Genomic DNA, 12,578 nt, shown 5'->3' with positions numbered 1-12,578 from the left:
TTTTACTAAAAACTGAAAAAAAATATTTTTTTTCCCAGTTTTTACAAAAAAACTGCTTTAGAAAAAACTGAAAAATGTTTTCTAAAACAATGTTTTTGTAAAAACTGAAAAGAAAAGCTGAAAATCAATTTTCTAAAGCAGTTTTTTTGTAAAAACTGGAAAAAACTGAATTTATTTTTACTAAAAACTGAAAAAAATAAAAATATTTTTTTTTCCAGTTTTTACAAGAAAACTGCTTTAAAAAAAGCTGAAAAATATTTTCTAAAACAATATTTTTATAAAAACTGAAAAAAAAAAGAAGCAATTTTCTAAAGCAATGTTTTTGTAAAAACTGAAAAAACAATTTTTTTTTTTAGTTTTTAGTTAAAAATATTTCAGTTTTTTTCCAGTTTTTAATTGCTTTTCAGTTTTTTTTTTCAATTTTTACAAAAATAATATTTTAGAAAATATTTTTCAGTTTTTTTAAAGCAGTGTTTTTTGTAAAAACTAAAAAAAAAATATTTTCTTTTTTTTCAGTTTTTAGTAAATTTTGTTTTTTAGTTTTTTCCAGTTTTTTACAAAAAAATAATAATTATTATTCGGGTATGGGTAATGAGTCTTTTTAATTAATTTGGAGATATTTAGAATTGACCAACAGGACGATGACACGTGTCCCTCCGTTTAAATGAGGGGTATATTTGAATTCAAAATATGACTGCAGGGGTATAGATAACCCAATAATATAACGATGAGTATTCTTAGACCATTTTCAAAAGTAGATGTGTATCTTTGTACCGCAACAAACATCATAACAAAGGGTGTGACTTTTACCACCAAATGGCTGGTGGGTCAGAACCACAGTCAAGTCAAAGTTCAAATATCCTAAAAAACATTGGCAAATTCTTTGCCTCGCACTCAAGTTTCAGAGGAAAGAGGTTAAAGGTGCTTCTAAGAAACTTATAATTAAAGTAAAAGATTAAAAAGAGCAAGCACAATGATGATAGATAAAGCAAATTCATTTGAGGCTTAATCAAATAATGCACTATCAAAATGCTTGCTGTCCCCAACATTCTTCTTTTCTTGCTTTTCTGATAGTTGCTACCAAGAATGTCCTTTATCTTGTTATTGCGAAAATTATGTGTTACCATACCATTGAGGGAGAGGCGAATTCATGATTTGAAAGTGGCGGGGCAACACTATCGAATAACAATTTAAGCAAATGCTGGAGTGGAAATCGAACTCAGACATCACACTAAAAGTCAAGTTATGTCACTCACGGAGCCATCAAAATATAAACCTTTATTTAAGATATATATATATATATATATATATATATATATATTTTTTTTTTTTTTTTTTAAAATTACCTGGGCCGGTGACCCCTACCATAAGGGTAGGTCCGCCTAAGGTTGGACATTGTTCTCAAGCCAATGGATATTTTTCTCAAACCCCTTGAGGTATCTCATATTCATAGAAATTGTCCCTTCAAACTTAATAATGACATAAACATCCTAAGAATTTTGGCCTGTAGACTGTCATCCTAATAAGCCTGTCATTTTTAAATCTAGCTTGAGACTTGTATGTAAGGATAAGTGTGAGACTTAGAGAACTTCTAGTTTTAAAGCATCGTTAATTTGAATTAAAAGATACAATATTTTATATTGAAATGAGATTGTTCTGAATAGAGCATAATGCATATAAAATATAAATGAGTCTTATAGTTGACCTCAAAATAGTTTAGGATTAGGTATAATTTATAAATGGTAAGAATTGGTTATGATTTACTTAGCAGCTATATATTCTTTTTCTATTCTGTATACACTTTTGTTTTCTTGTTTTCTTCCTCAATTATACAAGATATTGAGTTTCTTCGGCTGCATAATAAGGAAAAGTTATGATTTAGTTGACAAATTTATGATTGTTTGGTTTGAAGATAAGTTATAATGGGATTAGTTATCCTATTATTATTTCTTATTGGCTGTTTGTTATATTGTATTAATCTTGGGATTATCAATTATAAGTTTTATCCTGGGATAACTTATCATGTAATTACTATACCACCCCCTGACAGGTATAAGTTATCTCAATACTATTTTTAATCCTAGGATAACTTATCCTACGATTAACAACGTCCAAACAAGGGATAAGACAGTGCTAAATTTTTATGATAAAATTATTTTTATTTATCCACCATACAAAACGAAGTGTGTGTAATTTCAAAGTATAGGAGACATTTCTCTATCACTTAAAAGATATAGGTGTCTTTATGAAAATATAATATTATACAAATCATGTGACCTCCTTAAAATAAAAATAAAAATATGTGTCATAGTCTCACAGCTAATAAATTTAAAACTTTCTCACTGCCTAACCAAATGAGTAACATTTTAAATGGCCCACAAATCCAAGAATATCAGAATCACTTAATAGGGAAAGTTTGGAATATATAGCAATTGGCCGAAAGTTACAACACCTATATGATTATTTTCGTTTTCTCTAGACCCTTTAAAACTAGGGTGACCAAAAAATCTCAATTTCTTGCACATAATGAAATGGAGGGTGGTAGTAATTTTAGCCTTGTTTCTTTTGTAAAGTGCTTCAATGGGTGCAAAGATCAAGCTCAAGTCTCTAGTTTTGGTACAAGAATTTGGAATTTTAGTGATAAACCAATTGAATTGCAGATAAGGGTTGGTTCAATCTTGAAGAAAGTTCATACTTTGAAGGCAGGATCATCAAAGAGGTTAAATTCCAAGAAAATATATAAGGCTTATATGCCAGGTGGTAATAAATTTGGCAATAATGAAAGTGGAATGAAGAGTTTGCTTTATTATTATGATGAATCTTGCCACCCTTATATTTGGATTAATGATACTGCTTGTGATTTCTCAAGAATGGTAAAGCAACAGTATATAAGTCTTGAGGATTTGAGAGATTGTTCTGAGATTAGAATATTTAGAGATCATCAAAGAGGTTGTATTTCAGTTAGGAAGAAACCAAGAACTGAACTTTGCTGATTGATTTCTTTCTTCTTTTTTCAGTGTATAAAAATGTGTTTGTTTGGGTATTTGTTTCATTGGTTTTTATTTCTTTCCTTTTGCATTGTAAGACAACATTTTCCATAAGTATTTGGGATTTGAAAGCTTCAAATGATATGGCTGATCTATGTAAGAATTGTGATATGTAAGTTGTAGATTGAACATTGTTTGTTTGTTTTTTCTCTTAGATTTGTTATTTGTAATTGTAATTGTTGATTAGCATACTGAGAATGGATTGCTTGACAGTTTCTCAAGTGGTATTATAATAATATGACAAGAAATAGGGATGACAGTTTTTGCTGTTAAAACGTATGTAACCTAAATTAACTTATCCATTGATTAGGTGAATTTTTAAGTAATTAACCCATTATAACCCATTAACATCTTGGGATACAAGTGCTATGTTTGATCTATGTACCAGTAAGAACAATGATACGTTGATTGAACCTTTTTTTTTTTTTTTTTTTTTGGGCAATAACTTTTTAAGAAAAAAGTCTCATGGGCCATGAGAGAACTTTGTCAACAAATTAAAAGAAGGAAAAGCGACAAACAAATGTTCTTATTGTCTGATTTATTATTACTTTGTTGTATAACAAATCAACTTTTAACAACTTAATATTTACAAATTAGAGAAAAGAAAAAAGAGACAAATTGAAAAGCTGTTTTCCAGTTGTGCAATTTATGATCCAATGCTCAATTTATTGACCGAAACAAATTTAATAGGTTGAGTGATAAAACATTATGGATTTGAGTAGGAAGGGTCCGCTCAAAGAGCAAGTCGTCTTTCTTGCCATGCGGCTTATAACCCTTTTGGATATGTTGTTGTATATCAACTTATCAAATTCTTGAGCCGATTTTATTACTTTATTTTTATTTTATACTTTTTCATTGAAAATTTATCATTATATTCTTACTTAGGGCCTCTCTATGAAATTTGGCTTTAGGCCCCCCAATCTTGTTGAGACGGCCCTGACTATACAACAACAACAACAACAATAATTCTACTAGTGGGGTTTGGGGAGGGTAGTGTGTACGTAGACACTACTAAAAATTTGCTAAAAACCGACCAACTATTTCCGACCAACGTTGGTCGGTCAAAAAATGCGACAAAAAACCGTCCAGGTTGGACGCAAACTGGGAAAAAAAACATTTACATTTTTTTTAAACAAAATACCGACCAACGTTGGTCGGTAAATTGGTCAATAGCTGGTCAGACAAGAAAATTTTGGATTACCGACCAACGTTGGTCGGTAATTTGGATCCAATTTTTTAAATTTTAATAATTATTTTATTATTCTTAAATATTTTATAATATTTAAGAATTTATATTTAAAATTACCGACCAACGTTGGTCGGTTAAAGATTTTAATTTTTTTTTAAAAAAAACCGACCAAAGTTGGTCGGTTTTTGGTCAAACGGTCAGCACTTAATGTACCGACCAAAATCACCAACCAACTTTGGTCGGTAATTCTAAAATCAGAGAAGTGAAAAACGGGGGAAACCCCCATTTCTCTAAAAATTTTCCCTCTTCTTCCTTCCCTTCTCTCCTTCTCCCAGCCCCTCCCCCTCACCGTCCAGGCCTCCCCTCGCCGTCCAGCCCTCACCCTCGCCGTCGCCGTCGCCTCTGCCACTGCCACTGCCGCCCCTCGATCTCCTTCTCCATCTCCTACAAATTCTATGTTTGAATTACAACTCATTTATTTATTATTTCCAGGTTTTGTTAATTAGTTATGAATTAGTTTCAATTGATTAGTGTTTTAATTATTTGAACATTGCATTTTATTGAGGATTAGGGTTTAGGTCTTGTTTTAATTAGTTTTGTTAATTAGTTTTATTAACTAATTAGTTTTGTTAATTAGTCAATTATTTATGAATTAGTTTAGTTTAGGGTATGGGTTGAATTTCTTTAGTTTAGTTAGTTTATGTTTAAACTCGTAGGATATGAATTGAAATTTTAGTTTTTAGGATTTGTTCTTGTGAATTGAACTTTTAGGATATGATTTGAACTTTTAAGATATGAATTGGACCTTTTGGATATGAATTGAACTTTTAGGATATAAATTGGTGTAATTAGAAAAAAATAATTATCTTGAATTAACTAAAAAAGATATAATTAATTTATAATTGTAGAATAAATTAATTTGTTCTTGTGAATCGAACTTTTAGGGTATGGGTTGAATTTCTTTAGTTTAGTTAGTTTATGTTTAAACTCGTAGGATATGAATTGAAATTTTAGTTTTTAGGATTTGTTCTTGTGAATTGAACTTTTAGGATATGATTTGAACTTTTAAGATATGAATTGGACCTTTTGGATATGAATTGAACTTTTAGGATATAAATTGGTGTAATTAGGAAAAAATAATTATCTTGAATTAACTAAAAAAGATATAATTAATTTATAATTGTAGAATAAATTAATTTATTCTTGTTTTATTTGTATAGATGGAACATCGTACTTGGATGTACAATAGAAATTATCCTAATCGGCGGGGATTGCGGGAGGATTTTGTAGAAGGGGTTGATGACTTTATTAGACATGCAATGTCACTTCCACCATACCAAAGTGAAGGAGTAATTAGGTGCCCTTGTGTCAGGTGCGATTGTATGAAGTTTAAAAAATCGGAGGAAGTTAAGCTTCATCTTTATAGGAAGGGGTTTATAGAGAATTACTTTGTGTGGACTAATCATGGAGAGATCGATGGTAGCCGTGAGATATTTCATAACATGGTTGTTGGTGAAAGTAGTAGGTCGGTGGAGAATACAAATCTTGATTCTAGAATTCAGGATATGGTTGCGGATGCTTTTGGGGTGCACTTCGGGGGTGAGCCCAATGAAAATGTTGAACAAACTCCTAATGATGACGCAAAATATTTTTATGAACAGTTAGAGGAAGCTAGTCGTCCACTACGTGAAGGAAGTCCGCACTCTGAGCTGTCTGTTGCAGTTAGATTACTAAGTATCAAATCTAATTGGAATATTTCTCAAGCAGCCATGGACTGTTTCATTGACCTTATGAGTGAACTAGTTGACCCTAATATCAACTTACCTGGTGATTTCTATAAGGCGAAGAGATTGGTTTCTAAGTTAGGACTTTCGTTAATGAGAATTGATTGTTGTGAAGATGGTTGCATGTTATATTATAAAGATGATGCAACTTTAGACAGTTGTAAATTTTGCGAAAAGCCTCGTTTCAAGAGGCTTTCCAGCGGGAATATGGTCGCTGTCAAGGCAATGCATTATTTACCTCTTATACCTAGGTTAAAGAGGTTATATGCGTCGATGAGTTCTGCTCCTCATATGAGATGGCATTTTGAAAATAGAAGACCACCTGGTGTTATGTGTCATCCTTCAGATGGAGAAGCTTGGAAGCACTTTGATAGGACATATCCAGATTTTGCTAGTGAACCAAGGAACATTCGGTTAGGTCTGTGTGCCGATGGCTTCACGCCTTTTTCTATATCTGCGACACCATATTCATGTTGGCCTGTCTTTCTTACACCTTATAATCTACCACATGAGTTGTGTATGACTAGTCCATATATATTCTTAAATTGTATTATCCCCGGTCCACGTAATCCGAAAAGTTTGATTGATGTATATTTGCAACCTTTGATTGATGAGCTAAAACAATTGTGGTATGATGGTGTTGAAACATATGATATATCAACCAAGCAGAATTTTAATATGCGTGCTAATTTAATGTGGACTATTAATAATTTTCCTGCGTATGGAATGTTGTCTGGGTGGATGACTGCTGGGAAGCTAGCTTGTCCTTACTGCATGGAAAATAGTAAAGCGTTCACTTTGAAACATGGCCGAAAGCAATCATGGTTTGATTGTCACCGTCAATTCTTGCCTGATGATCATGAGTTTAGAAGGATGAAAAATGCATTCAAAAAGAATAAAGTGGAATATGATTCTCCACCTCCGATACTTTCAGGTGAGGAAATTTGGGAGAGGGTCCAGAACTTCAGTAAAGTTACTGAGGCTCCACCTTATAGATTCCCCGGATATGGTGTTAATCATAATTGGACGAAACAGAGTATATTTTGGGAGTTGCCTTATTGGAAGGATAATCTTCTCCGACACAACCTTGATGTCATGCATATTGAGAAGAATTATTTTGATAATTTGTTCAACACAGTGATGGATGTTAAAGGTAAGACAAAAGATAACCCGAAGGCTAGAATGGACTTACAAGAATATTGCAGGCGGCCTGAATTATACTTGCAGACAGCAAACAATGGTAAGGTGTTCAAGCCCAAAGCAAGTTACACATTCACTTTGGAGGAAAGACGATAAATTTGTGATTGGGTTACGAAATTAAAGATGCCTGAGGGTTATGCGTCGAATCTTGGAAAAAAGTAGATATGGAGGTAGGGAAGTTGAGCCATTTGAAAAGTCATGACTGCCATGTTTTCATGGAGACCTTAGTGCCTATTGCATTTTGTGGTTTGCCTAAAAGAATCTGGAAACCCATCACAGAGATTAGTTTGTTTTTCAAAGACTTGTGTTCTACCACATTAAGGGAAGAAAACCTACTTTGGATGGACCAGAACATCCCTGTAATTTCTAGTAAGATGGAAAAAATATTCCCATGTGGTTTCTTTGATGTGATGGAACACCTTCCAATACACCTTGTACACGAGGCACGACTTGGAGGGCCTGTTCAATGCAGATGGATGTATCCCTTTGAGAGGTAATATTATAAGTTTGATGTACTATTCTATTTTATTTGAATGTTATTGGCTAACATGAGATTATGTAGGACAATTGGCAAATGCAAACAATTTGTTAAGCAGAGGAATAAGATTGAAGGATCTATATGCGAAGCCTATCTTGCAAAGGAAACTGCACATTTTTGTTCTTATTATTTTGAGAGTAACGTGCCATGTTCTAGGAATAGGCCCAATAGGCACACGGTCGAATGTGTGAATGATCCATTATATCCACCAATGTCCATATTCAATCAACCAGGCCGATGTTCTAAGGATGTTAGAAAGAGAAGTTTGAGTGATATGGAGTACAAGTCAGCTACACTTCATGTGTTGCTAAATTGTCCCGAAGTTGTACCATTTCTCAAGTAAGTATTGATTTATTAGTTATCAAAATGTAAAATTTACTGTGACTACATATTGATGCAACTACTAAAAATATTTGATATGTCACAGTCACTTCATGGGTCAATTTGGCTATGATGCTGTATATACGAGATTTGATACGTGGTTCAAACAGTTTGTAAGTGTATATATATATACATATGTAGTGAATGTATAAAAATTGATTCATAAGTTGTGCTAACTTATGATTTTTTTTAACTCTATGTAGGTAAATAATCCAAATAATGGTGTAAATCAATTTTTGAAAGATATATCTTGGGGACCTGGGCTTCAGGTCACAACAATGTCTAAGTACGTAGTGAATGGTTATAAGTTTCATACAGAGGATTGCTCTAAAAATAAAAATAGCAACAACAACGGGGTGTGGGTTCTAGGTGGTGATGGCAACCAAGTTGGAGATATTGATTATTATGGTGTGGTCAAAGAAATATTACAACTAGAATATACAGGTTGGCCATATAAGAAATTGATACTCTTTAGATGCAAGTGGTTTGACCCAAATCCAACAAGAGGTACAAGAGTACACAACCAATACAACATAATTGAGGTTAATCATACGAGGGAGTATGATCGCTATGATCCTTTCATAATTGCACATAACGTTAGGCAAGTGTATTATGCTCCTTATCCATTACGGCGGAATAAGTCCGATTGGTGGGTTGTAATAAAAACTAAGCCTGTAGGTAGGGTGGAAGTCGAGAATGTGTTAGATGTTGCATATCAAAACGATATCTCCAATATTCACCAAATAGTGGACGATCAGTTAGAAAATGATTTGGAACATCCTGAACGCATATTGGAAGAAGTTGATATAAATGAAGTAACAATTATAGAAAATGAGGACGAGGAATCAACTGATGAAGCTCAAACAAGTGAGGACGAAGAATTCTCGGACGAGGAACAATACGTCGATGAGGATTAAAAAGTTGGTTTTTTAAACCACTCTCGTTTTATAGCTAGTTTCTTATATGTTTCAATCTAAATGTGTATTATATTATGCAGATGGCAGGCAAGGGTCAAGGTAACAATGACCCTACTAGTTCTCGGGGTCGAGAAAAGGGTAGGAAGGGAAAGAGGAGGGTAGAAAATAATACTCCCTCTTGTCCACCCTTTTCAGAGATGCCTATGTCTTATCCTCCACCACACGGCTATACTGAGCTGCCACAACATCACGAGCCGTACACCTTCATTCAGACACCCAGTCTTCCATCACAGGGCCACAGGACTATACGTCCGACATACAGTCCAGCTGCCTCACAGCCATCTGCATCACATCCACATGGATCACATCCCTACATATCACAGCCACATGGATCGCATCCACCCATGTCACAGCCACTCGGGTCACAGCCATCGGTATCACATCCACTTGGGTCGCATCCAGCTATGTCACAGTCACAGGGATCACAACCATCTTCATCATCGACTCCATCTATTGCAGGCCTTCGCCTGGGAGGCATTAGCTTTGACCCGTCTACACCGTCTTCACATGCATCTGATACACATGCTTCGGATGGTGATGACGAGGTAGTGCATTATGATCGATATGGCAGGATCATCATAGTCCCTGATGGTGATGGGTAAGTGTTATTCATTATTTTTGCGTCTATTGATTTGTAACATTTTTACTAAGATATTAATGTGTTTTTATTGTTAAATTGCAGGTTCAGGCCGGGTAATAAAACTACGAGGATAATCACCAATGCCATCAGAAAGCTTTATGATGGCCCTTATGCGATTTGGACTGATTGCCCATTCTCACTGAAGGAGTAAATTTTCAATCAATTTAAGGTATAAATGTTCTTTTAAACAGTTTAATAATTTATATTTATGATGTTTCCATCTAATATTTAACTTTTGAAATACAGAGCAAGTGTGTATGGGAAGATCGCTATAGCGCGGAAGTGGCTACAAATTTTCATCATAAAGCTCGCAAGAGATTGGCGGATGCTTTCTCGGATGCTAGAAAGAAGAACAAGAGGCCTGGCTGGTTACTTGAGAATTTGTGGAATGATTTGCAAAGGCAATGGCTTACCGCAGAGTTCTTAGAGAGGAGCGAAAAAGGAAAGAAAGCTCGCGCATCCGAGAAGGGAGGCTCCTTGCACACTGGAGGTGCGATCAGCCTAGGGACAATAAAAAGAAGATTGGTACGTAATTGCTTAAATTATTTTACTTTTCTAAGTATATCTATTCTGTTTATTAACTAAATTAATTTATTTTCAGAAAAAAAAGTATGGGCGTCCAATGAGTCATGATGAGCTATTCAAGGAGACACATGTTGTGAAGAAGAAGAAAGAGGGGGATCAAGATAGGTGGGTCGAGGACCGGGCCTCTACTGCATATGTAAGCTTTCAATTTTATTTAAGTATTATAATTTACTTTTATAAGCAACTTGAAATACTGATTTAATTTAAAATAATATAGGGTCGCTACCAAAGTAACGTGGAGGAATTCATCCGTAGTCATCCAGCTGGTGAATCGGGTGAGCCAACCCAACCTTCGGACGAGGATGCTGAAAGAATATGGTTGGAGTCTGTTGGCGGTCCAAAATGGGGGAAGGTATACGGGCTTCCTACTAAAAACTTCCATCGCTATAAGTGTGGAATGCGAGGAATAGGGACTTCTCGCATGGCGAGCAACTTAATAGGGAGAGCCTCTCCGCTATGTGGGAGACAGTGACAAAGCTCACATCAGAGCTAGAAGCGGCCAAGGAAAGAGAAAGGCTTAGAGATGCTCAATTCCTTGGCATACAAGCTCAGATCAGAACTCTCCTATCTAGTGGAGCTTTTCCGTTGCCCCGATCTCGTGAGTCATCTCCAGAGGGTCGACCTCCACGTGATCGTTCCTCCCGCCCTGCTCGTGATCGTTCCTCCCGTCCTCCCCGTGATCGTGCTTCCCGTCCTCCACAAGACCGTTCTCTATATCGTCTTGTAGATGAAAGTTCATCAGACGGTGATGATGATGTTGTACAAAACACCCCTTGACTTTTATATACTTTGAACTAGACAAATAGAACCAGTTTTGAACTAGTTGTAATTAGTTTTAACTTGGTTTTGGATTTTTATGTTCAATTGAACTTTAATTTGTTAGTTTTAAAGTATTTATTGAATGTTTTGGTTGTTGTTGTTGTGTTGTTGTTGTTGTTGTTGTTGTTGTTGTTGTTGTTGTTGTTGTTGTTGTTGTTGTTGTTGTGTTGTTGTTGTTGTGTTGTTGTTGTTGTTATTGTTGTTGTTGTTGTGTTTTTGTTGTTGTTGTTGTTGTTGTTGTGTTGTTGTTGTTGTTGTTGTTGTGTTGTTGTTGTTGTGTTGTTGTTGTTGTTGTTGTTGTGTTGTTGTTGTTGTTGTGTTGTTGTATTGGTATGCTGGCAGGTGATTTAGCTGCCAAAACAGGCATTTTATGCCAAAATTAATCCCAGAAAAACCGACCAACGTTGGTCGGTTTTTAATAAAAAAAAATAAATTATTCCAAAATACCGACCAAAGTTGGTCGGTTAATGAACGTTGAATTCCCAGAATTCAAGACTACCATCCAACTTTGGTCGGTATTTTACTTGCATTGTTGAGATTACCGACCATAGTTGGTCGGTAATATTTAATTTTAATTAGTTTTAAAAAATATATATTTTCAATTACCGACCAAAGTTGGTCAATTTTTTTTAATTTTAATAATTAATAAAAAAATATAATTTAGTTAAACCGACCAACTTTGGTCGGTAAAATTAAATTAATAAAATATATTTCCGACCAAAGTTAGTCGGTAAGTAATTAAACTTGTCAGATGGTCGTTTTAATATACCGACCAAAGTTGGTCGGTAATTTCCGACCAACTTTGGTCGGTAAGCCATTCCGACCATCAAAACACCATCCACACCGTAATGGTCGCGTTTTGGTCGGTAATTTGCCATAACCGACCAACGTTGGTCGGTATTTTTGGTCGGTTTTTAGCGAATTTTTAGTAGTGAGACCTTACCCCTACCTTGGGGTAGAGAGGATGTTTCCGATAGACCCTCGACTCTTTCACTCCAAAAACTCCCCACCTTGCTCTTGGGATGACTCGAACTCACAATCTCTTGGTTGGAAGTGGAAAGTGTTCACCACTAGAGCAACCCACTCTTGTCTACGGCCCTGACTATATGATATCCAATTATCCACAACCTATTAATCCGATTAACTTCATAAATTCTTATCAAGTATCCTTTTTGCGAATCGGTACTTAAATATCGTTCCAATTTTTATAAAATTTGCAAATATAAACCCAACATCAGACAACAACTTCCATCTTCACGCTTCCTCCTCCTCCTTTTCTTGCATCTTTCTATTCTTGGAGAACTTTTTTGTTTTGGTTGTAACGTAATTATTGAAAAACCTTGTCCATATTACAGAACTTATTTGATTGCACCAATATAACCGAGTTTTCACTTCTATGTCTGAAATCATTATACGTT

At 34.8% G+C, this 12,578-nt stretch overlaps 1 protein-coding gene across 1 annotated transcript; it reads left to right on the top strand.

Moving 5' to 3' along the window:
• Nucleotides 1-2,440: 2,440 nt before the first annotated feature.
• LOC104109334 (uncharacterized) lies at nucleotides 2,441-3,268 on the top strand. The gene has a single exon (XM_009618597.4). The coding sequence runs from the start codon at nucleotides 2,457-2,459 to the stop codon at nucleotides 2,991-2,993; it is 537 nt and encodes a 178-aa protein (XP_009616892.4). The 5' UTR covers nucleotides 2,441-2,456; the 3' UTR covers nucleotides 2,994-3,268.
• Nucleotides 3,269-12,578: the final 9,310 nt, after the last annotated feature.

This window comes from Nicotiana tomentosiformis, chromosome 9, assembly GCF_000390325.3.
Source record: "Nicotiana tomentosiformis chromosome 9, ASM39032v3, whole genome shotgun sequence".
Classification (NCBI taxonomy): Eukaryota; Viridiplantae; Streptophyta; class Magnoliopsida; order Solanales; family Solanaceae; genus Nicotiana; species Nicotiana tomentosiformis.
This window is presented reverse-complemented; position numbering and strand designations above follow the sequence as displayed.